Below are 24,871 nucleotides of genomic sequence, written 5' to 3'. Positions count from 1 at the left end.
CCATCTTTCATCTAGTTTGAAAATGTAAGCTACACTTAAGCTGAGGTGTGTACATTTGAGAGAACAGCTGCATACTGTGAGTGAAACCAGTGCTTTAATGTTACCCAGTTTCATTGGACTCAACCTAGCTCAGGCACTTTAAATACAAGATGTACAAATATAGTATTGTACAGCTTTCATTTCATTTATTTTCATGGTGCTTGAGGAGGAAGAGTGCCCGGTGAATTCTGCCCATTCGTTTTATTTCCCCAAAGTAGGGTGGACTTCTGAGTCACAAGGCGTTGGGTGTGTGATGGAAGATTTAGAAGTCAGGGGAGGAGTCAAAGTTGGTCTCTTATGACTCTTGGCAGAAATGAGCAAATGTACCAGTACTCTTGCATAATATTGCTTTTAATAAACTGACACCTCATTGCTGCGAAGGGTTTCCTGTGAGATGTGCTATGATGTGGATTAGCCTCCCAGGGCAAATGACATGGCTTGCAACATTTGAAAAGCAGAGATTATTCATTAAACCAGAGATTGCCAATCTTTTGGCATTGGTGAACATATTTGCAAACGGGAGAAACTGTTGTGGTCACCACAAGCGAAGTGCAAAACAAGCGCACACCGCAAAATATTATATTGGCTACAACAGAATGCTTCTTTCATGCCTACTTTCAGAAGTGGAAAGGTGGAACAGGGAGAACACACTGCAGACATCAGGGAAGGCATGCAGGTGAATGCATGCCCATATATGCCACATTGATGTTCCCTGCATTGAACAATATACTCTAGGGTACAATCTGGTATGTGACAGGACCTAGACTTGGTGACCTAGTTAGACTCTATTGTATCTTGTTCCTCCACAATATGCCCAGAATCCATGTCATAGCTGTCAATGTTTCCCTTTTTTTAAAGGGAAATTCCCTTATTCCGAATAGGATTCCTCGCAAGAAAAGGGAAAAGTTGACAGCTATCATCCATGTAGTGATCTGAATAATACTTCTGAAAAAAAGAGAACACTCTATCAAGCTGTCCACCTATCCACATCTACTTTCCTCTAACAATAACGCTGAGAAAATGACCTGCATATATTGTTGACCAGAGAACAAATAAAACTGTCTATAATCTGGCAAACATCAGGAATGTGCAATAGGCAGCAAGTTGGCCACTTCTTTGGATTATATTAAGAGTGGTTGTGTAGGCCACATTCTCACAAGTTAATTCATCAGGGGCCATATACTAGCAACAGGTGGGTACAGAGCCCTAAGTGAGCAGGGCGAAAACCAGAAGTGATTGTGGCTACTCTTACCCCTTATAATTTATATGTCATGGGCCCTGAGGGCTGGGATTGGCTGTGCAAGGAAAGAGGAGTTGCCAACACAGATGAACCCGGGAAGGCATCCAGTGGTCTGAGAAAGTCTCCGGTTCTGATCCTTAGACTGGGCAAGCAACCTAACACTTCTCCAGGAAGGCTGAACCAGTCGTGTCTGTTCATGCCTGCACTGGCATCTCTGTGACCTGAGTGATGGAGGAGGCATTACTGCCTTCTCAGAGGAAGATGGGATAGGCAAGGTAACAGGCTCCCCTGGAGGGGCAGGAGTAGACATGATTTCTGACAACAGTGGAGGTGGTGGCATGATAGTACCAAATCATGCCCCTCTCGCTAAGTCAAGGTGCCTTGTACCCTAAGGCCACTCAAGTTATTTGGGTGCTTGAGGCTGGCAATCTCAAAAGTGTCTCTTCTCATTCCTGGAAGTAAAATATCAAATATTAAACACATTTAAAGATTTTATTATACTTATAAACACTTTTATGTGTGCATAGATAGATAGATGTCCAGATACTATAGTGTCCAGATGAAGGGAAGTAATAGTAGCACTCTATTCTGCCCATGGACTGCAAGATCAAACCTATCCATTCTTAAGGAAATCAGCCCTGAATGCTCACTGGAAGGACAGATCCTGAAACTGAGACTCCAATACTTTGGCCACCTCATGGGAAGAGAGACTCCCTGGAAAAGACCCTGATGTTGGGAAAGATGGAGGGCACAAGGAGAAGGGGACGACAGAGGACGAGATGGTTGGACAGTGTTCTCGAAGCTACCAGCATGAGTTTGACCAAACTGCGGGAGGCAGTGGAAGACAGGAGTGCCTGGCGTGCTCTGGTCCATAGGGTCACAAAGAGTCGGACACGACTAAACGACTAAACAACAACAACAACAATTCTTCCTTAGTCAGACCACACTTGGAATACTGTGTTCAGTTCTGGGCATCACAATTTAAGAAGGATCTTGACAAGCCAGAACGTGGGCATAGGAGGGCAACCAAGATGATCAAGGGTCTGGAAACCAAGCCTTATGAGGAGGACGTGGGTATGTTTAGCCTAGAAAAGAGGAGACTGAGAGGAGATATAATAGCCATCTTCAAATATTTCAAAGGCTGTCATATGAAAGATGGAGTGAGCTTGCCCTGGAGAGTAGGACCCAAATGATTGCTTGACAAGAAAGGAGATTCCGCCTAAACACCAGGAAAAACGTTCTGACAGCCAGAGCTCTTCAACAGCGGGACAGTCTCTCTCGGGAGTTTGCGGACTCTTCTTCCTTGGAGATTTCTAAGCACAGCTTGGATAGCTACCTGTGTAGATGAGATTCCTGCATTGCAGGGGACTGGACTGCATGCCTCATGTATACTGTATAATAACTTCCAGTCCTTTCAGTTGCCCAAACCCAGTTGCCTGAGACGGCAGCCCCACTCTATGCCTAATGGTAGGGCCGGGAAGGACTTTAGGGTTAGCGACTGCATGGCACAGGAGGTGGGGGGCGCCTGGGCAGAGGCAGGGGCCACCCAAACAAAAGCGAAAGCACTCGCTTTGCTCCTCAGGGTCAGCCAAGCAGCCAAGAGGACCTGCCTCCTCCCTCCTCGCGCTGCCACCCCTCCCTTCCCCTCCCCCCCGTCCCTTCTCCCGCCTTCGCGGGCCAGCCAGACTCCGCCAGCAGCCAGCCAGAGAGAGAGAGAGAAGGGATTCCTGGCCGGGTTCCAGGTCGGCGCACTAATACAAGCTGCGAGGCTCCCGCCTGACTGACGCCGGCGGAGGCTGCCTGCTCGCTCGCTCGCTGCTGCTGCTGCTTTCGCGCTGGCCCCTGCCGCCGCCGGGTTACTGCCGCCGGGTCCCTTTGCATGGTGAGTACTCTTGGAGGTGTTTTTTTTTTCTTTTAAGCGAGAGCAACTCGCTCCAGAGAAGTTAGGGCACCAGCAGCCGCCAGCAGGGAGACGGCGGGCTAGGGAGAAAAGGAGAGGCGCTCGCCCCACGGGCAGGTAAGAAACTTAGGCTTTCCTTCCCCTGCTCTGCCAGAAACACAAAACTGGCTGGAGTTGGCATCGCCACCCGCAGACTTTCTCCCCACCCCCGCCCGGGGTTTTCTTTTTTTTTATTTCCTTCCCTTTCTTTTTTTGGCTCTTCGTCTGATCTCTGTTCTCCCGACTTTTTGATGTCTGCAGCCTCCCTCAGATGAGCTGCTGCTTGCAAGCTTTTCATGTTTCTTTTTTGCATTGCATTGCACTTCATTTCATTGGAGGCGGGAGCTGCATCCTGCCTAACCTCGGCTCAGCAGAAGGTGCTAAGCCCTGAACCAGCCCCTCGAGGGGACTTGCCATGATGCGTGTATGTGTGTATGCGCGCGCGCGCGAGAACACACACACAGTACCTCTCATTTGACCATGCTGGACGAGACTCGTCTATCTCGTGCCTATAATGCATGCATAAAATACATGGAGAGATGCTTAGGCTGCCGTCCTGTGCCCGCTTTATTGGGAGTAATCCTCGGTGGCCCTTACTTCTGAGTAGACATGCCTGGGATCGGCACGCATGGCTAGCCTGCTCTCTTCCGTGGCGGGCTGCAACCCTGCGCGCACCTACACGAGAGTATGTCGCAGCGGGAGCCGGTCTGCCGGGCGTTCCCCGGGGTAACCCCCGCTATCAACAGAAGGGCGCGCGAAGCCGTCGCGATCGCTTTGCTCTGGAACCGGAATCACCAACAAAACAGTGTAGTGTAAACTGACCGCGCGGTGACATCGCCCTCGTCTATTATTAACCTGCTGCCACTGCTCCTTGTTGGCATCGTTGTAGAAGATCACACTCTTTGTGCCAGTAAAGGGAATGCGCTAAGGACGAATCTCTCTCTCTCTCCGCCGGAATAATTCTGTTTTATCTTCCCCTCCCGCTCGCTCCCTCCCTCCCCACTTCGCTACTTTTTTAAGTTTACAACGTGAGGTCCTTGCAGAAGGCAGCGAAAAGGCGGTTTTGGGAGGAGAGACAGGAGACAAACTGACGCCGCCATTGTGATGGGAAGGAGGGTCGCCAGGCGAAACGTTTTCACGGCTGGTTAAACGCTGTCAAGCCTTCCTCAATCTCTTTTATTTTGATTCCTTTCTCTCCTTAGCGAATCAAAAGTGTTCATTTTTTAACTTCTTACGTGTTTTTAATAATAAAAATAATATTTTAATTTATGTTATGGATACAATTTGTTTAAGGAAATGTATCCGCACAGTCTCATCATCAGAAATAAAGGAGCACTTTAAAGACTACCCACATCATCATCATCATCAAAATAAAAGTGGCTCTTTAAAAATGGAATTGTGCCATAAGCATAATACTTCGAACCTGCTTGGCCCCAGTTTGAGGTTAAGATTTGCAGTATGATCTTATGCATGTCTACTCAGAAGTAAGCTTCACTGGGACTTATTCCCCGGTAGGTGTGTCCAACAGTGCATAGTTAAAACTATGGAACTCACTTCCAAAGGGGACTGACAGCCACCAACCTAGATGGCTTTAAAAGAGAATTGGACAAAGAGAGCGCTAGGGAAGATGTCTAGCCATGATGGCTGTGCTTTGCCTACACAGCTGGGAGGCAGTAATGCTGGAAACCAGGGTAGGAGAGAGTGGTCTTGTGCTCAAATGCTGTTTGCGGACAGGCATCTGGTTGGCCACTGAGAACAGGATGCTGGACTAGATGGGCTCGATCCAGCAGGTTCTTCTTAATGTTCTTACATCGTAGCCTGACAAGGTTACCCACCTAGAATCTGTTGCCATCTAAAGCATATTTCAGGCCAAAGTTATGAAAATTAAATGGTCATGTACAAGCCAAAGCCTTACAAAGAATAAGCCACTTGTAGCCATTGATGGATGAAACCCAAAATTGGTATCGTCCTGAAGTTGGAGAGAAGGTAAATTGCAGGTGCCATGGTGCTTTAAAAAAAATATCCAACTTTATTCCTGTTACTGATAGGCGTGGAAGTGACGAATTTGTAGTTACTAAGTGTTTTCATGCTTGTTCCCAGCGCTAAACATTCCATTTCATAGTTAATAACTTCCCCCTTTCTACGAATAGAGAAGTAATACATGCATAATCAAATGCTCATATTCTAAAGGGCAAAATCATATTCTAAGGTGGGGTAGCATGTCCTCAGGGAATGGATTTTCTCATAGTCTGGAAATGATATGCAGGTTTCTTGGAATGTAATCAGGTTTGTGACTGCCCAGGAAGGACACTGCAGATAAGAGAGAGAGATGTCACAATGAAGTCTGTAAATACATACTTTTAAAAGGCAGTCTTTAGGGATAAGCAGCTATTGTCTTCTGCAATGCAATCTAAAGGTACTGCAGTAAGATTATTTTAAGAGCAGTATATCCCAGAGCAATGGGTAGAACAATGGTCACCATTCAGATTATTTTTATAGTCCACCCACGCAGAGCTCTTCTTTCTGATTTGATAATTGCCTCAGCTGCTGCCAAAGCTGCTGCTGTTGGGCTGATTTGTGTTTGACCTTTAAAATGAACATGCCTTCAACTGAATTTTTTAGTATCTTGTGTCTTCTTACACTGCAATCCTGCACACGGTTTCCTGAGAATGAGCCCCATTGAAAACAATGGGACTAATTCTGAGAATGCGGATATAACATTGTTCTGTTCCATAAGTTATACGAGAGAACAGTGGGTTAATTGGCTGCGGAAAATACACTTGATTTCAAATACTAGAGATAAGGTTCAGATATACTTTTTTGTCATTGTTGGGTACTAATCAATGTTCTTGAACAGCTCACATTAATTTTAATGGAGCCCATGTGGAAAACAGTTCATTGTAGATTCCCAGTGGATTGTTCCCAATTTGATATCCTTTAGAAGTCGTTGGACTACGTCTCCCATCAGTCTCAACCAGCCTTTGAGTCCAGTAAAATCTGGAGGTCACCACACTGGTCACTCCTCTAAGAGACTTACTTGTATTGCTACATGGGGTTCAAAGCAGCCTGCAAATTATCCCCGCCTCTTGAATTACTGAACAATTAACAGGGCATCCAATCATATTTTATTTTGGGACACAGACTACATTGGTTGTACTGACAGTTCTGCAGTGTGGGCCATAGATTGTTCATTGGTAACACTGGTAATCTTCTCCCCTTTTTAAGCCAAAATGGGGGTGTGAGCTTTAAAGATGCAATATTTAAAGACTTTTGCCTTGAGCTGGGACAACGTAATGCTGAGAAAAGCTGTGGAAACATACTGCGAACTTGCGGTTCATGACTAAGTTGTGTGGTGAGGACCACACTGTGGTTAGTTCTCTTATTATGTGATGTTTCAGCTTCAGGGAAGGCAGGAGAAGGATGCGCTTACTCTGCTGATGACTCAACTGAATGGAGCTTTTCCAAGCTCTGCATCGCTGGCAGGATGATTTCTTATTACATGCAGCTGCTCTGGTCCTGGTCTTTCTCACACCTCCCCGAAAGTGGAGGTGTGTTCCTTGGGTGAAGGAACTGGCACTGGGGCACACCTGGGAGTTAGGTGTTAAGCCAAATCTGAGTTGGGAGTAAACATGATGATAAGCAGAGGAGAGGGAAGGTAGACTTGCACTTCCTGTTTCACACGCTTGCCTACCTAATTCAAAATACATTGTGCATTTCCCTGCAGCAGGAATATGTCCTTACTTTACTAGGAAAGAGATACAAGATAAAGAAATTTGTTCAGGCTCCCACTCTTCCACTGCCCCTTTTTAGTTGTGTCTGAAATAATTCTCAGTTTGTACCTAACTTATTTATTACATTGGAAAAAACCTGCCGTTCTAGGTGCTCAAAGCAGCATGTATCTTATCATCATTTTGTCCTGTTAAGTTAGGTCCATGATTGCCCAGTGAGCTTCATGGCTGTATAGAGACTTGAACCTGGGGCTCCACAACTCTAGTCCAACACATAAAGGTAAAGGTACCCCTGCCCGTATGGGCCAGTCGTGTCCGACTCTAGGGTTGTGCGCCCATCTCACTTAAGAGGCCGGGGGCCAGCGCTGTCCGGAGACACTTCCGGGTCACGTGGCCAGCGTGACAAAGCTGCTCTGGCGAGCCAGCACCAGCGCAGCACACAGAAACGCCGTTTACCTTCCCACCGGAGCAGTACCTATTTATCTACTTGCACTTAGGGGTGCTTTCGAACTGCTAGGTGGGCAGGAGCTGGGACCGAACGACGGGAACTCACCCCGCCGCAGGGATTTGAACCGCCGACCATATGATCGGCAAGCCCTAGGCGCTGAAGTTTTACCCACAGCGCCACCCGCGTCCCAGTCCAACACATTGTCATGACTTATGCCCCACTGGCTGCCAGGACTTTGCTGTGCTCCTTGCAGAAGTCTTCGCTTTGATTTTGGAGAGATATAAAAATGCCATTGTCCCCAGAGATTCAGTGTCTCCCAATTTGATCCTTTTATTCCAGTGCCTTAACTATTAACTACACGCTGCTTTTATGTCCAAATATACAGTGGTGCCCCGCAAGACGAAAAACCTGCTAGACGAAAGGGTTTTCCGTTTTTCGATGCGCTTCGCAAGACGAATTTCCCTATTGGCTTGCTTCACAAAACGAAAAAGTCTTGCAAGTCTTGCGATTTTTTTCGCTCCCCCCCCTTTTTCTAAGTCGCTAATAGCCTTTTAGTCACTAAGCCTTTAATAGCCGCTAAACCGCTAATAGCGCTAATCCGCTAAGTCGCTAATAGGGTTGCTTCGCAAGACAAAAAACCCGCTAGACGAAGAGACTCGCGGAACGGATTAATTTCGTCTTGCGAGGCACCACTGTAATGCATGACTGAAACAAGTTTGCTAAGGCTCAGGAAGGACAATTTGCTAACAAAATAAAGTACAGTTTCCGTCTTGTTTGCTAGTCGAGAGGGGGCTGGGATGTTTCTTTCCTTATCTGTATCTCGAAGGTAGCCCAACCTCTTTCCTTTTGTTCCTAAAATTAATGATTCCTTGCTATCTCACGGAAAGCCCCCTTTGCTAAATCAGTTCAGGCAGACCACCTCCTCCTCAAAGACATCTTGGCCCTTGGCTGGAAGGGAGCTAGACACTGCTATCAGTCCTTCATTTGCACCTTGATTGCTATCTGGGGTTAGTATCCAGTCACTGGCTTGCTCCATGAGAAGTGGATGTGTGGTAGAAGAGATGAAAGGAGGAGGGTGTGCTTAGGTTTGTTGCTCTGGCCTGATCAAATCATGCTTTGGAGGAAGAGGAATGTGGCATCTGAATATAGTCTGATTCAGGCACAACTCTAAAGTATGGTTCAATGTTGCATGCATGCACCCTGGGCTTCTGGCTTCTCCTCCCAGCTTCTGGAATGGTTGCAGTGATCAGAAGCTTTGCTTCCATTTCAGTCATTGACAGCTTATTGCTGCCTGTAAACCTGAAGCTGTGCTTAATATTATGTGCAGTGGTGCCTCGCAAGACAAAATTAATCCGTTCTGCGAGTTTCTTCGTCTTGCGGATTTTTTCGTCTTGCGAAGCACGGATGCACCCTGGTACTGTATTATAATGGGATAGCGGGCAAAGCACAAAGCGGGTCGCTCCCCAGCAGGAGGAGTTTCCCCAGCCTGGAGGATCTGTTGCCGGGAAGAGGCAAAGACACCCCCTCCCACCTCCCCACGAAAACAGCCCCCCTTCCTCTGTCGCCAAGCCTTGCCGCGTCTTCGCTCCGCCAAACCGCGTCCCACATCAAAGCCCCAGCCCGCTCCTCTCCCTCTCTCTCCACGAGGTGCCAAAGGAAGTTCGAGCCCAGGAACCGAGGGCGGACGCACGAAGCGCCTGGCGCGGACTCTCCCTTGCTCCCCCCGTTACCTTGCGCCACGCTGCCGGGCTCCCCACAGTCTCGGCAGCTGCTCCCGGCTTCTTCCCACCCCCGCAAAGGCGCCTTCGCGGCGGCCCAAGCGCAGTGGATGCCTCCTCCTTTGTCCCGCCTCCTCTTGCCTTCGTGCAGTTAGGGCAAAATGGAGCAGCCACCTGGGGAGGGGGGGGGGAAGAGAGAGAGGCAGAGGCTGGATCCCAGCCCGCCTGCCTCCTCTGTGCCCTCTCCAGAAGAGGATCCCTCTGGAAAAGGTAGGTCGCTCCCTCGCTCGCTCCCTGCTAGCCCAGTTCCCGCTTCAAAAGGAAACAAACTCGCAAGATGTTTCGTCTTGTGAAGCAAGCCCATAGGGAAATTCGTCTTACGAAGCACCTCAAAAACCGCAAAACCCTTTCGTCTTGCGAGTTTTTCGTCTTCCGAGGCATTCGTCTTGCGGGGCACCCCTGTATTGCTATTATTTATTTGTCACATATACATACAGTGATACCTTGGTTTACGAACTTAATCCGTTCCGGAAGTCCGTTGTTAAACCAAAATGTTCTTAAACCAGATATGCTTTCCCATAGCAGCGGGGGACTCAATTTACAAATGGAACACACTCGACAGGAAGTGAAACATGTTCTGCTTCCAAGGCAAAGTTCACAAACCAAAACACCTACTTCTGGGTTTGCAGTGTTCTTAATCTAAGTTGTTCATAAACTAAGCTGTTCTTAAACCAAGGTACCACTGTACAATGTCTCAAAATGGCTATGGTGTAGGGCAGAGGTTGTCAACCTGGTGCCCTTCTAGATGTTACGGACTACAATTCACAGCCAGCATGGGCAATAATAGTCGGGGATTACAGGAGTTGTAGTTCACAAGCCTTGGGGAGTGCTATGTTGTTGGCTAACTCTGGTTTAGGGAAACAAGCCAACTTCATAAACCATGGCTTGAGGATAGCCTCTTTTAATAAAGCACCCTAAAGACTAGCAACATTTTGTCTGGGTTCAGGCATAATTATAAACAGCTGTTAGTTAAAAACAGAGGTGAAGGTTTCCTTTCTCCTCCTCATTGCCCACTAAACTCTGGCAGCATCAATCACCTGTTTTTCCACCTCTCTTGATGGGGAGCTTTAATTCAGCCTCCGCACCCAAGCAGATTGCCAACGCAGGTGGATGTGACAGCACAGGCGCCTGTCCAGCAGGGAGGGGAAGTTTGTTGTGTATACCAATCCTGATTTGGAAACATCTTTCCATGTCACTCTTTGTCATTTATTCTGATGGCGCTTACATAAGGATAACCCGGTTCTCCATTCAGGAAACAGGAAGCCCCAATACTGAGATATAGGAGTAACATTGCACATTATTCATATTTGCAACTGTGTACTTATATTAGTACCTGGTTCCAGGGTTTTTGAATCCCAGTTAAATAATGCAGAGGGTTAAACTTGAACCGATGCCCTGCAAGAAGATGTTGCTTATATTAATTACATTTGAGATAGAATGACAAGAAGATGAAATAAAATTAATTGTTTTAGTGTAAGCTGGGAGCTTCTTTTTTCTCCTTTTTAGATACCATCCAGCTACATGCTAATAAGCAATAATGTGCTGGGATAAATAGTTATATTGAGCAACAGAAATAGCATTTGTGTTTCAGACCTTTCACTTGGTTTGTGCATTGATTAGGGTTAGAGTTAAGTAAAAAAACAACAGCAGCAACAACTATAGAGTGAGGACTGCAATGAAAAGGAAAGAGAGTAGACAAGTGCCTTAACTATTTAGGACAGCCTTTCTCAAACTTGGGGCTCCAAATGTTGTTGGACTACAACTCCCATCATCCCTACCTACCAGGACCAGTGGTCAGGGTGGATGGGAGTTGTACTCCAATAAACAGCTGGGGACCCAGGTTTGAGAAAGGCTGACTTAGAACATACCACAGGCCAGATGTTCAAGAAAAGGAGTCAGGAAGGTGTTAATAGGTGTTCTAGTCCAAAACATTGGCGGTCATCTGGTTGGTGAAAATTTTATTGAAGGGTTATGGGTTTGTTCTCTCGTGCCAAAAACTGTCCTGTCATTTTGATATGAAAACGATTGTTAATGTTAATGTAGGCAAATGCTAGATTCCGTATGGTATTTTGCATTGAGCTATCAAGGTGGTTCTTTGCATTCCTGTTATTTTTAGCTTTCCCTCCAGCTCATTCTGAGTATGTATTCTATACTACTTTGATGGAGGAGACCCACGGACAACTACACTGTATTTATAAACAGATGCATTATTTAGGTGTCACAGGAGACTTTGAGCCCCATCTCTCATTGGTTCATACGTCACAGTAAGCCATAGTTTCAAACTGTGGTTTACTGTGAAGAAGTAAAAATGTGCCTGCAGTTGCACGCTGCTCAGTTCTGGTGGGTAAGCTTGAGTTTGTTTGGAATTATAGCATGCCATTACATTGAAAATGGCATGTTGAAATGCTCAGGACTTGCACAAAATCACATCATAGCACTTTTAAAAAACCAAAACTTATCTGTGGATTGTTCCAAAATACATTTGTGCTGCTAGGCTTGACAGAGAAACCTTAGCAATTTTTCTCATGAAATTTACTAAAGTACCGTATTTTTCGCTCTATAACACGCACCTGACCATAACACGCACATCGTTTTTAGAGGAGGAAAACAAGGGAAAAAATATTCTGAATGAAACAGTGGACGTATCATTTTTGTGCTTCATGCTGTGGCCACAGACATGTGATCTGATGGTGAATTTGGGGTGACCCAATGCAAAAATCCTGAGGATCCATGTGGATCCATGCTTTGTAACCACGTATTTGCACCATTGCAGTCCCAGGCAACAGTGGGTGCGTGATTTTTTTTGGGGGGGACAGGCTGTAGTCATGGACATGCTATGTGCTCTGATGGGGAATTTTGGCTGACCCAATGCAAAGATCCTGAGGATCCATGTGGATCCATGCTTTGTAACCACGTTTTTGCACCATTGCAGCCCCAGGCAACAGTGGGTGCGTGATTTTGGGGGGGGGCAGGCTGTAGCCATGGACATGCTGTGTGCTCTGATGGTGAATTTGGGGTGACCCAATGCAAAGATCCTGAGGATCCATGTGGATCCATGCTTTGTAGGCCACATTTTAAGTGGGGAGGGAAGGAAAAACACAGAAGGCTAAGAATGCAGGAGAGGGCTATAACCTGAGGAAAGGAAGGCAAAAGTTTCCCCCCACCCACACAAGCCAGCCAGCGTGTGCTCTCTCTCTCTCTCTCCCTCTTTAAATGGAAGAAAGCATATTTGAATGCTGTGTGTCTCCAAAAACAAAAAGCAGGAAGTCAAATCAGAATTTTAAGCCGAACCTGTAATCTCTCTTCCCTTCACAAACATTGTTCCTCCGGAGCAGGGAGAGGATAGAAGGACGGACGCTCTGCTTTCCTCTCTTCTTGCCTGGAGGGGAGGGGCTTCCCCTGCTCTTTGTTCCGTTTGAGCAAACACAGCAAGGAAACAGAAGCGGGTGGGCAGTAAGACCCTGAGGCAGAATGCAGGAAAGCAACAGCTTCCTCTCTCACGGAGTTCCCTTCTCCCTGAAGCGCGGTTTGATTTTTGCCTCATTTTTCGGCTCCAGGGACCACACATTCGCTGCATAACACGCACAGACATTTCCCCTTCCTTTTTAGGAGAAAAAATCTGCGTGTTATAGAGCGAAAAATACGGTAACTTTTTTGCCTGTCATATATTCCCCCCTCTTCTTTTAAATATTCAGTTGTCAAGACATCACCAATATTCATTCTTTAATGCCTCTTTGTACAGGAACTTTGTTTGAATCCGCTCTGTAGCTGCTTTTGAAATTTGTCCATTTGCAATTTTGACCACTTGCACTTATTGCAAAGAACATTAGTAGCCCAGAACTAAACATCTGAGCAGGCAAAACCTTATATTGGGAAAAGGGAAGGAAATAACAGTTGCGTACAGCTTCTTTTCAGATGCGAAGATCTGCAACGCTTTTCTTTAGCTATAAATTATGCACAGGACATTATTTTCTTGCTGGATTTCATAGTGTATGTCGTCTCCCAGCTGAAAGCCTCGTGGTCCTTAACTGGAAACGACATGCCATGCATCATTTTAAGCTGCACAGGTGGGCCTTGCCAGTGAACACGAGAGCTACCAGAAACATACATGGCCTCTCCCTCAAAAATGCTGCCATTTCAATGGCACAGTGACCCTGTTGCTGCCCGGTGGACAGATATTGCTTACAAAAACATGTGGAGTGATGTCTTTCACCGTGATCATCTCCATCTTGTGTGATATTAAGGTGCCACATTACGGCTGGTCTGATGCAATGCAGTACTGGCTAGAAATAAATAATTCCTATTTCTCTGTGTCATATATTGTGGGCAAAGGCAGCATTTTCCAGTAGTTCCATTTGCATTGGAAAATTTCTCTCTGTGGTGCGGAAGACCCAATAGCTGCCAAGATCCAGAAAGGCACGGAGTAGTTCCATGTTACTGTGGCCTCACATTGCATATATACACCAACTTTGCTTAATGATATGCGGCACAATCCTTTTCAACTTAACCCCCCCCCCAAAAAAAAAAAAACTTGCTTGGTCTAGTCTTCCCTGCAGCTGCTTCTAGCTTCTATTGAAGTCACTTGCGTTTCTACATATAAGGCTGGAAGATTGCACCTAAGGCCTTAGCCAACTTCATAGACTTAACAGGATTTTTGAGATTTGGACATCACTTAGGATTCTTTCTGCTCCTCTGTTATTAGATGCAGTGGACTGGTTGTGCGGAAGGCATGGAGGCCAACAGAAGGTGGCGCCAGAGTCAATTGCAGGCAAAGCCAACTAATTCTTGTTTTGTCCCCCTTCCTGCTGAGTTCTACAAGAGCTGCAGTGAGATTAAGGAGGAGGGAGCAGATAGACAGGATTAGTACTTGGACTGGCTCTAAGTAAGAAAGAAGCAGGCTGGGGGTTAGCTGAGGGAAGAATGAGGTTAGTGGGGGAGTGCTTCATGTGCTCTAATGGAGTAGCCTCTGCAGTTTAGAAACCTTGCTCCAGGAACTGTCTTCAGAACTTCTGTTGCTGGGCTCTAAGTGACTTCAGGTGTAATCTGTCCAGCTCATCCTCTTCCCTTTGACCCTCTGGCCCCTGCCTACTCAGCACTCTTATCTTCCTGTCCCTTCACTTTCTGTAGAGCTTACAGTGTGGGTAGACTCCAACTCCCTACATCCCCAGCCAGTGGGACCAGTGGTCAGGGATGATGGGACATGGAGTCCCAACACTGAGAGGAGTCCCAACACTGAGAGTCACAGTCTCCCTGTTCCTGGCTTAAATTGCCTCTTTCTCACGCTCTGCAACCTGAAACAACCATTTCTCCTATTATTTTACAAATTTATAAATAGATGTATGTAAGGAGAGCTGTTTCAAGAGGTAGAAGTTGCCAGAAAGACTGCCAGCTTTGCTTGGCCCAAAGGAGAATCTCCGCATGCTCTGGACTGTGTCAAGTCACTTGTTTTCTAGCAGTTCAAGCAGACAGGAATTGTTGTTGGGAGAAAAACAGCGTGACAATCACAGACTGTGAGACGGATGCCAACTAAAACATGCTCAAATAGCTATTAACAAAAATATTTGTGGGCACCACAATGCTATGTTCTGAAAATACCTCTGCAAATGTAAAAACCAAAGTATTATAGGAATACTGTTTTGTCCGAGTAAACACTCACTAGCCTTGGTATGGCTTGATCTTTTGCAGTGACTATTGATGGATCACTAAGATGATCATGAGCTAACCCAAGAATGAGGAACTGAGGGCACACCAATGTTTTTAGATGAAGGTGTGGGGCTTGTTCTCTGCCTGAGAATGCTTGTGCCAGGAGATCTAAAAGATTAGTCAGAATTTGGCAAGAGGGAGAAAAAGTAGGTGTAAGTTTTTGGTGCTGTCTCATAGAAGCAGTCTTGTGGGGCTGTAGGGGTGCTTTCTGTTTGGGTTTAGAGACTGTTTTGGGATAGGCACTACTGTCCAGTTTGTCTGCTTGCAATTATAATTGCAAACTCCTTGTGTTGTGAAACCAGTGGTTTACCTGTGGAGTTTTGTTGTGCCCCTGAGAAATGTGGGTGCACAATGTCAGCATTTACAACAAAGAAAATGTGCGATGGAACCATGCAGGGTGGATAGGGAGTCATTAGGTATTATCCTGGGTAGCAAAGTGTACAAGGATGATGAATGCATTGCCACTGCTCCCCCCCCCCCCCGTTCTCCCTTCCCATCCCTTTTCCTTTTGTGTCCTGTATTTCAGGTTGTAAGCCTGAGAACAGGAGGTGACTTATTACTGATATGCGTAAGCTCCTCCAGGAGCTGTTTAGTTGTTGTTTTTTGGCTGAAAAGTGGAGTGAAAATGCTTTAAATAAATACACAAGTGTATAAGTGGGGTACTTGTTGGAGTGTGTGTGTGTGTGTGTGTGTGTGTGTGTGTGGAGATTCTGAAACTTTGATTTTTATTTTTTTTAAAGACACAGGGTGTTCTCTTCTTTATGAGTGAGCTAATGGGTGTTTTACAGGGCTAGTAATGTTTTATTTTTTTCCATTCTATCTGTATGGCTGTACAACAAGTGAGACTTTTAATACCAAGATAGAAAAAGGCTGCTGGATGATGTCACTGGTCTCAATGTCACCGAAAGTGCCAAATCAATCCACAGACTCGAGAGAGGCCTGTCTAGACAGATATATATGGGTAGATAATAAGAAAAAAAGCCCACTGTTTCAGTTCTGCTGCTAGAATCTAATGGACTGCAATTTTGTTCAGCTCAAGAACTACAAAGATACTAGTCCCAGCCCATTATTCTATACTGTTGTGAGTTTGGTGAGGGGTAGTCAGTGTGTTGCCTGAGTCCCTTCTAACTTGTGAGTCCTGGATCCAGCATGGTTCAAAATCGAATGGAGGATTCCATGCTTCTGTGTGTGAGTTAATAGTCCTAAGGACCATCTTGTTGCTTAGTCGTTTAGTCGTGTCCGACTCTTCGTGACCCCATGGACCAGAACACGCCAGGCACTCCTGTCTTCCACTGCCTCCCGCAGTTTGGTCAGACTCATGTTTGTAGCTTCGAGAACACTGTCCAACCATCTCGTCCTCTGTCGTCCCCTTCTCCTTGTGCCCTCCATCTTTCCCAACATCAGGGTCTTTTCCAGGGAGTCTTCTCTTCTCATGAGGTGGCCAAAGTATTGGAGCCTCATTTTCACGATCTGTCCTTCCAGTGAGCACTCAGGGCTGATTTCCTTCAGAATGGATAGGTTTGATCTTCTTGCAGTCCATGGGACTCTCAAGAGTCTCCTCCAGCACCATAATTCAAAAGCATCAATTCTTCGGCGATCAGCCTTCTTTATGGTCCAGCTCTCACTTCCAGGACCATCTTAGTATGACAAAATAAGTAGCACTGTGCCAGAGGGCAAATAGCAAATAGGTGGGCCCCTCCCTCACCTGACTGGTAGTGAGAAAAACAAAAGCCAGAGTGTGTGTGAGTTGGGCAAGAAGCAGGCAGCAACCAGAGAGGCAGACCCATGCTTGATTTCTCCTTTATTCCAAGGCTGTGAATACAGTGGAAGCTCTAGTGACGAACTTAATTTGTTCCGGAGGTCTGTTCCTAACCTGAAACTGTTCTTAACTAGAGGCGTGCTTTCGCTAATGGTGCCTCTTGCTGCCACTGCGCTGCCGGCACACGATTTCCATTCTCATCCTGGGGCAAAGTTCTCAACTCGAGGTAACTCTTCCAAGTTAGTGGAGTTTGTAACCTGAAGTGTTTGTAACCTGAGGCCTTTGTAACTCGAGGTACCACTGTATGGGAGAAGCAAGAACTTTTTGGGTGTAAATGCTTTGAGCCCCTCTATCGTAGGCTCAGGTTGTACATATGTGTAAATAAACCATATAGACACCACAGTCTGCACTGTCTCTCATTCCAAGGAAACTGAACCCTGGATAAGCTCCTGGAGCCTGTAACAATACTATTCTATTCAATGCCTTTTTGGTGCAGCATTTATGTCACTGGACAGATGCACCGCACTGGAATCCAACATAGCTTTTTCAGTGTGTATGGCCTGCTTCCTGAAAGTTGTGAAAGGTTGTCCCAATGCACCAAGGCAGTCCAGAGGAAAAACGTTTGAGAACCACTGCTTTCAAGGATATGACTTCACAACTATGGACCTCAAGATTTCTTTTGCATTGTACAACTCGTATGCGCCTTACGTGTTCCTGCAGATTGCAGGGTCATGTCACCTCTGTTAAGTTCAAAGGAACAGCAAGGCAAAACTGTTTGTTCTTCCAGGGACTTACATCATCTGTGTGAGAAAATAATCTCTGAAAGCACGTCAGTATCGAGTACTGCTCGAACTATCTAATATCTTGTTGCTGTCATTTATTTCCCACTGGTGCTATTATGCAGATGGTGTATCTTGCTCCTTCGTGCTGACTCACTGTGGCACACTGTATCCTAGAATATGATAACGGCCACTTGGCTAAGTCCCCCCCCCCCCAAGGTGTGGAGGATCAGTGTTGGTGACTGCCTTTGGTGGCCTTCAGTGTAATTCCAGCCCTGAAATTATGCATTATGCTTGATGAGTATATGTCTTTGCATCACCCAAGCAGAAAGGAGGGCTATGCCTTTTAAAACGGAGCAGCAAATCCAGAGGAATGCTTAGGCTAGGCTGCTGAGCAACATTTTGTATTATGCGCTTTAAAAAACCTGATGCTAGAATCTTCCCAAGACTGTGGCTGTACCACAAAGTGTTTCCATTTTTATTATTTATCATCACAGTTTGATCCCAACAGTGATCTTATATGAGGAATCTTATTTTATCCTTGCAGTAACCCTGTGAGGTAAAGATAGGCCCCGAGAGACTTCCTGAACCTTTCTAGGGAATGTCATAGCCAAGAAGAGATTTATACATGGGATTCTCATATCAAAACAACAATAAACTACACTGACTCTCTCACTGCCAGTGGCATGGCTTTGAAAAATGTCTATTGATATCACTACCGTCATTTCTGAGAGACTCTTAATTCTGTTCATGCTTAGATGGGCCTGGGATTTTAAAAGTGACCACTGCCGGTTTTTTGTTTTAGGTAATTAGTAAAAATCACTCCCTTTCATTTGCATCAAACAGCAAGCCTGCCTATTTTTAAAATATAATTATTTTTGTATAAATGCCTATGTCCTAGTCTTATCTCCCACCAGCAGTAACAGCATTGCGGAGTCATGCTGATGTCACAGGTAACTTATTTAATCTGACCGAAAGAGATAACAATGTTTATTTAAAGCGTTGTTTAAAATGGGAAGCAGAGGTGGGGGAACCACAAGCACTCCAAAATGTTAGTTTTAAGATCTGGTTATTGCCTGGCTATAAAGCTACATTAACTTAATCAGGAAACAGATAAGAATTCTAACAGTAAAATGGCAGGCATGTGTTTTGGTTGGACTTGGGCTTCACTGAGGTGAGTGGAACACTCCCAGGTACCTGTGTCTAGTATGGCAGCCTAAGTCTCCCCAGTCCCTCAAGTTCATACAGATAGACAGACAGATTTGTTACTCTCCTTTTTGCACCATTGGTTTGCTCTTTAGCTCTGCCCAGTTAATAGCACAGCACCTCCTTCTTCCATCACAACATTTTTGGAGTGTGAGTGAAATAAAGAAGTGAGGCTGACGGGTGGACTTCCTAGCACCAAATTGTCCTGTCTGAACTGTTAAGATGTGTGACTTAAATATCTACCAGAGAACTGCCTCCTCCCAAACCCATCTTTCCCACTCCTGAAGGCAGGTGTGAAGAACCTATGGCCCTCCAGATGTTCCCCTAGCTGGCATAGCCTATGTTCTGCCTCCTGGTCAGAACTGTTTTGAAAGAAAGGAATCAAGACAAGCTTTTAATTTGCTTGGTTAGGTTTTTAATAGCCTGAAGCTCAACTTGGTTTTTAATTGGTTCCAGTTGGCCTTTTGCTGCTGCGTAATTTGTTTTTTATGAAACATTGTTTTGCTTTCAAACGATATAATCTTCCCTGAGCGCTGTAATTTTTTCTTAAATCTTTTTCAACTGCAGAATGGAAGGATATGCGTTTTCTCGAACAGATAAATAAATAATTGTGTGTGAAGGAATATTTCGGTGGAATGAAGACATGTTCATGTTCCTACAGTGAGAGGAGTAGATTTATACAAGCAAACACAGAAATGCAGGCAGATCGCAGCTCCAGGAATTTGGAGTCTTGCTTTCAGAGATGGCACAATAATCTGTGTGCTTGTCACACTAAGCTTTGACGGCTGCAATGCGTTATATGCATCTTAAAGCCCGTTCAAAAGCTTCAGCTGGTTTGAGATGCAGCCCACCAAGTCCTGATGGGGCAGTTAGGTGGTTGCATCTTGTGACACCATTGTTGTACCAGCCACATTGGTTCCCCACTCTGCTTTCATTCCCAATTTCATGGAATCATAGAGTTGGAAGGGACCACAAGGGCCATCCAGTCCAGCCCTCTGCAATGCAGGAATCTTTTGCCCAACATGGGGCTGAGACTCACAACCCTGAAATTAAGAGTCTCATGCTCTACCGATTTGAAGTGGTGGCTCGTAACATTTTAAAGCCTTTAAACCGCTTGGGTCCAAGTTACTCAAAGAACCTACTGCACCTGTACCCCTCTTGCCTGCATATTAAAATCAACAGTGGAATACCTTCTCATTTGTCCACCTGTGAGATCAGTGAAACTAGTGGGCATGAGGAAGAAGCTTTCTCCATAGTGGCCATGGGGCTTTGAAGTCACTGCCAGCTGACCTTTGTAACGCTTTTGGGCTTTAGGTCTTTGGAAATGTCTTTGGCCCACTTATTTAAACTGTGCCATTGGGGCAGGACTTTGGATCTGCTGTCCAGGGCCTGCTCAGCAGAATGAGCAGAAGGCCCCCTAAATGCATCAAGGCTGCCCTACCACATTTTGAATTGCCATCTAAAGAGGGAGGCCACAATAATGCCATTTAGTCCAGAGTCTAAAATTATCTAAGTCTGTCTGCATGCTCCCTGTCAAGGGCATGTCACCAGCGTACGTCTACTATTCATACGGAGCAGTACAGAATTTTTATTCTTCTTCTCGATCAAGTTGTCATGTCATCATCAGAGTCTTTTTTCTCCCAGCCCGCAGGCCTCTTCTTGCCCATTGTAAATTGGCAAGGCTGATAAAAGTACTAGTGCCTCCATGAGATCTTCCTCCAAAGGCCATCTACTAAGAATGGCTCGCACTGAAATAAGAACAGCGCCAAGAACACAAAGTTAAATTTTAAGAATGAAGTGCTCCTTCAGCTTTAGCAGTTCCTAAGAGAAATAGTATAGATTCCCTCTAACTCTTTTTTAACTGTTGTGTCGACAAGTCATCAGAAATCTGTGCTAGTTATCACACAGTTGGGGGAGGGACTCCACCCCCCTTCTTGTCTGAGACCGAAAGCCCCACCTTTTGTCAGGGCAATGACTGCGATCATGTGTTTTTGTTCCTTGCTGGCCCCTCTCAGCCAATCTCCTGAGGAAGCTGGCTTGACTTATCTCTTAGGCCTTGCTAAATCCATTGGTCAAACCAACAACCTGGCACTCAGGAATTTTAGGGGGTCCTTGCCCCCTGCCAACCCATAACAATATTATAACTGCTGGGTGAGGTCCAGCAGGACCCAGATTAACACTAATATAACCTTGGAATTATCATTCCACCATAATAAGAACAGTGCCAATTTTTTACACATTTATTCTCTGTTGCATGTATTGCATCGTAATACTCGGGAGTAGATCTGGAGAGGAGAGGGAGAAGTTCCATTGCAGAAATGGAAGTCCTTGTGGAAATAAAATGGATTGGTTGGATTCAGTCCAGTGGGCTTTTAGATATCTAAAGATGTGGTACTACTAGGTTAGCAACTTCACAGGCAGAACTATAGTGTTTCAAGATCCTTTCTTGGCTCTCCCTGCTTTTGTTTTTATGAGAAAAGACATTAACTATACCCAGTTTATAGTAATTTACATAGTGAGTAAAGTTTATTTTAAAGTGGCTGTAATCCTGTGCCTGTTGAATTTTGCTGGTGCTGAAGTGTCTGGTTGTGATATATAGAAAGATGCTGTCTTTATTTTTTTTACTCTAGTGAACAAAAAGCAGAAAAACAAACAGACAAAATTGGTTCTGTTTGAAGGTGAGTTTTTAAAAAGAGAGATGAAAAAGGATCTGTATTATGTCTGACAGAACACTGTTCTTTTATTGCAGAATTGTCCAATACTGGAAGACACATGCGATGAAATATCTCTAACACCGCCTAGGATATGTGTGGACGAGCCTGATTTTGAAAGCAGCTTTCCCCCCAGTGCCGAAATTTGGGCCTCTTTTTTCCCCCTTTTTTTAAAAGAAAGCTACATATCTGGGGTCTCGCTTTGCAATCATACGTATTATCTCCGATTCATATGCACTCCAGCACCTCAATCAGTTCTTTGTTCTCCTTCACCAGCCCGGCTGTGAAGAGACTGCTGGGCTGGAAGCAAGGAGATGAAGAGGAGAAGTGGGCGGAAAAGGCTGTTGACTCCTTGGTGAAGAAGCTAAAGAAGAAGAAGGGAGCCATGGAGGAACTGGAGAGGGCGCTCAGCTGCCCCGGGCAGCCCAGCAAGTGTGTGACAATCCCGCGGTCTTTGGATGGGCGGTTGCAAGTGTCTCATCGCAAAGGGCTGCCCCATGTCATCTACTGCAGAGTGTGGCGCTGGCCTGACCTGCAGTCTCACCATGAACTGAAAGCGCTGGAATGTTGCGAGTTCCCGTTTGGCTCAAAGCAGAAAGAAGTGTGCATTAATCCTTACCATTATCGACGTGTGGAGACCCCAGGTAAGCAAATCATCCCAATAAATTTTAAAAAGTACGTATGTTTTATTGGGTTTCAACAGTAATACCATAAACATAAAAACAAAAACAACACATGGAGTGCCTATTATTGGGTTGTCTGTTACAAAAAGTAACAGTAAGGTACATACATGATAAAGTTTATTGATTAATCTCCAGAGAGATACATGCGTTGTAACAACTGGGCTGACTTATGGATGTGACCCGTGAACAAAGACCGCTTGCCTAAAAATTTGTCTCTCTTCGCCTGTCCATTAACAACTCTCCTGCGTTGGGTCAAGCATTCCGAAATTGCTTTTCCCCATACACGTGCATACTGCAAAGGCAAAGTAACATTTCCCCCTGTTTCCCATTTGGCAGCTATTGCCATCGTGGCAGCAGCTAAGAGAAAAGAGATTAGGGTTGGAGATGGAAACATAGAGTTAAAGTTGCTCTCAGGTGACAAAAGTGCTAATTTGGGATCCAAGATCAAATTATGATTATCAGAGAGATTTCAGAGAAAACGTTTTGGATAGTAGATCCCAGAGCATTGTACCCTCTCCAATCTAAAAATAAATTTTGATGCAAAGGCTACCACTGCATTGGGTTTCATATTTTGTAAGAAATTTCATTATGAAATCATAAGAATAGGAGGAAAATATAGACTTCTTGATGAAGAAATAAAACTGAATGAGTTTTCTACGTGAGAAATCTATGTTGCTGTTTTTAACCAGGAACCAAGTTCTGCTGCTTCAGGATAAAAACAGCCTTGTTAAATCTTGTGATGAATCTGACTAAACATGGGTTGGAGGTAATCTTAAAGGCTACTTTGTGACAGTGGTAGCAATCAAACATCATGGTTTTTTAAAAGCCATCAGGTGAAACAAGCTGTGTCAGTATGAATTTTTTGGCCGCTGTGATTTGTTGTGATACAGCGTTTGTTTTTATTTATGGGATTTCTTCTTTTTAAGTGTGTGAGCCAAGTTCAGAGTCACTGATGAGAAGGCAAAATTTTGTTTTTATTTAGTGATTTGTTTCTTTGTTTTAAATACCCTGTCCTTCCTCCTGATTGGAGCCCAGGGCAGCTAACAACAGTCTCTTGCAACCTTGCAAATATACAGAATCATAAAACAATTGAAATTGAACAAATTCATGCCAATTCTAAAACATCCTGTAAAAATGTAATAATAGGAGAAGAGAAATACATGACACATTTTCCAAAATAAAGGGGAGACTAGACGAGATGCTGGAGATCTGTGATCATATCTGCCATACGTTGCATTAAAAAAAAATGTCAAGAATTGGGGATTGGATTGGGAACATTCCACTGGGGAGGTAAGATTCAACATTCTCCTCCGCTCTCTCAGTGTAAATCACACACCAAGTTAAACTTGACTGTTAGAACAGTGCTGTGGTCATGTAATGAAATAATTTGCAACTCAGCCTATAATGTTCTGTGTAGTTACAGAGCTACCCTAAATTGGTCAGATGTGCCATGGCAAATTTGGATTGTGCTTCTGTTCTGCACTGAATGAAGCAGACAAATGATTGCTTTACCTCAAGTGCAGCTTTGCACAGTGGAACTCAACTTACTTTGCTGCTGTGGTTTTGCAAACTCTTGTCTCCTCCTTCAAGTGCTGCCCTAAAGTCACAAATCAGGTGTGAAAAAAAGCCATTGTGGTAGTATATTCCTGGAATGTAGGTGCTGGTTAATTGCATTTCCTTCTCCAAAGGTTCCTCTCTCGTTGTGGTTCTTGCTCATATTTGTACTTGTCCAGGGTGCTGAAACTTCAGAGGGTAGTTTTTTTAAAAGCTTCTTTCTTAAAGCCATACTAGATGCTATGCAAGGAATAATTCATCAGTCACCCAATATGTAGATATCCAGTGAAAAGCACCCCTAGGGCATGGACTCGTTAACCCTTTGCTGGGGTACCCTGACATCATTTACCTAATCTATGTCCTCCCAGCTGCTTTTTGCCTCGCTGGTACTGTGGACGCTCATGGGAATTCAGGACAGGATGTTGTAGGAGGAAGCACAGGAAAACAAACAAGAGACATTTCATTAACAGAGCCTAAGGTGGTTGTTGTTTTTTGCCCTACAATATTGTCACACCTGCACTCTGAAAGGATTGGAAAATCCTGTTGATGATTTGGAGAGGATTAGGCCCCAGATGAGCTCACCTTCTCTCACATTGCTAGGATAATTGGGCTTTACCGCGTTGGCCGGCCTCACCTTCTGAAGCCAGTACACAAGACTGGTTCAGGGATCAGCCTAACCTGAACGCTTAGGCTCCTCTGCCAAGCAGTCAACAGCCTATGCTTTTGGTCTTCCTTGTTTTGCTAATTCTTGCCCTTTCTTCTGAGAGAGCACTGGAGGAGCATAAGAGAGAAAGCATGGATTGTACCTGGTCTCTGAGACTATGGGCAGAGGCTATGCCCAAATCTGGAAATGATGTGTGTTTGACTGTTATTAATCAATGAACGATGTGTATTTGTATATGGATCTTCAGCTACAGTCTTGGGAATTGGCCTCTAAAATGCTCAACCTGCTTTCCTGATGCAGTTCCTGATTAGTCTCTACCAAAGTTATTTATGCACCTCATGTATCTGCTTTTTGGAATTTAACCTAAGTTCCTGTCTGGAAATATTTTTTAAAATTGATATCTTCAACTAACATCTTTTTAAAAACATGATAAAAAACCCCTAATTTTGTGTGATCTCATATGTCCTATAGGTTGCGCACAGGATAGTGGGGAGGGAAATGGAGGCATTTGTTTCACTGCATAGTTCTGACCCACCTAGGATGTTAATGTTTTAACATCAAACATTAAAAGGCATCCCAGTACAGTCCTGCCTTCAGTTGTGTTTGGAAAGTTGTATAGTTGTTTATCTGTTTGACATCT

General features: G+C 44.9%; 1 protein-coding gene across 3 annotated transcripts in view; it reads left to right on the top strand.

Annotated features, from left to right (window-relative positions):
* Nucleotides 1-3,051: 3,051 nt before the first annotated feature.
* SMAD9 (SMAD family member 9) overlaps nucleotides 3,052-24,871 on the top strand; it is a 34,052-nt gene continuing 12,232 nt past the window's right edge. For 2 of the 3 annotated variants that reach the window (XM_082221581.1, XM_082221579.1), the window contains exons 1-2: nucleotides 3,181-3,296; nucleotides 21,369-21,974. In XM_082221581.1, the coding sequence (XP_082077707.1) occupies nucleotides 21,563-21,974 (412 nt within the window). In that variant the 5' untranslated portion in view covers nucleotides 3,181-3,296; nucleotides 21,369-21,562. The other variant, XM_082221580.1, reaches the window with a different exon arrangement.

The sequence above is a fragment of the Podarcis vaucheri genome (assembly GCF_965113315.1).
Source record: "Podarcis vaucheri genome assembly, chromosome: 4".
In the NCBI taxonomy this organism is placed as follows: domain Eukaryota; kingdom Metazoa; phylum Chordata; class Lepidosauria; order Squamata; family Lacertidae; genus Podarcis; species Podarcis vaucheri.
Note: the sequence above shows the minus strand (reverse complement) of the source record. Positions and strands in the feature narration are given on the sequence as shown.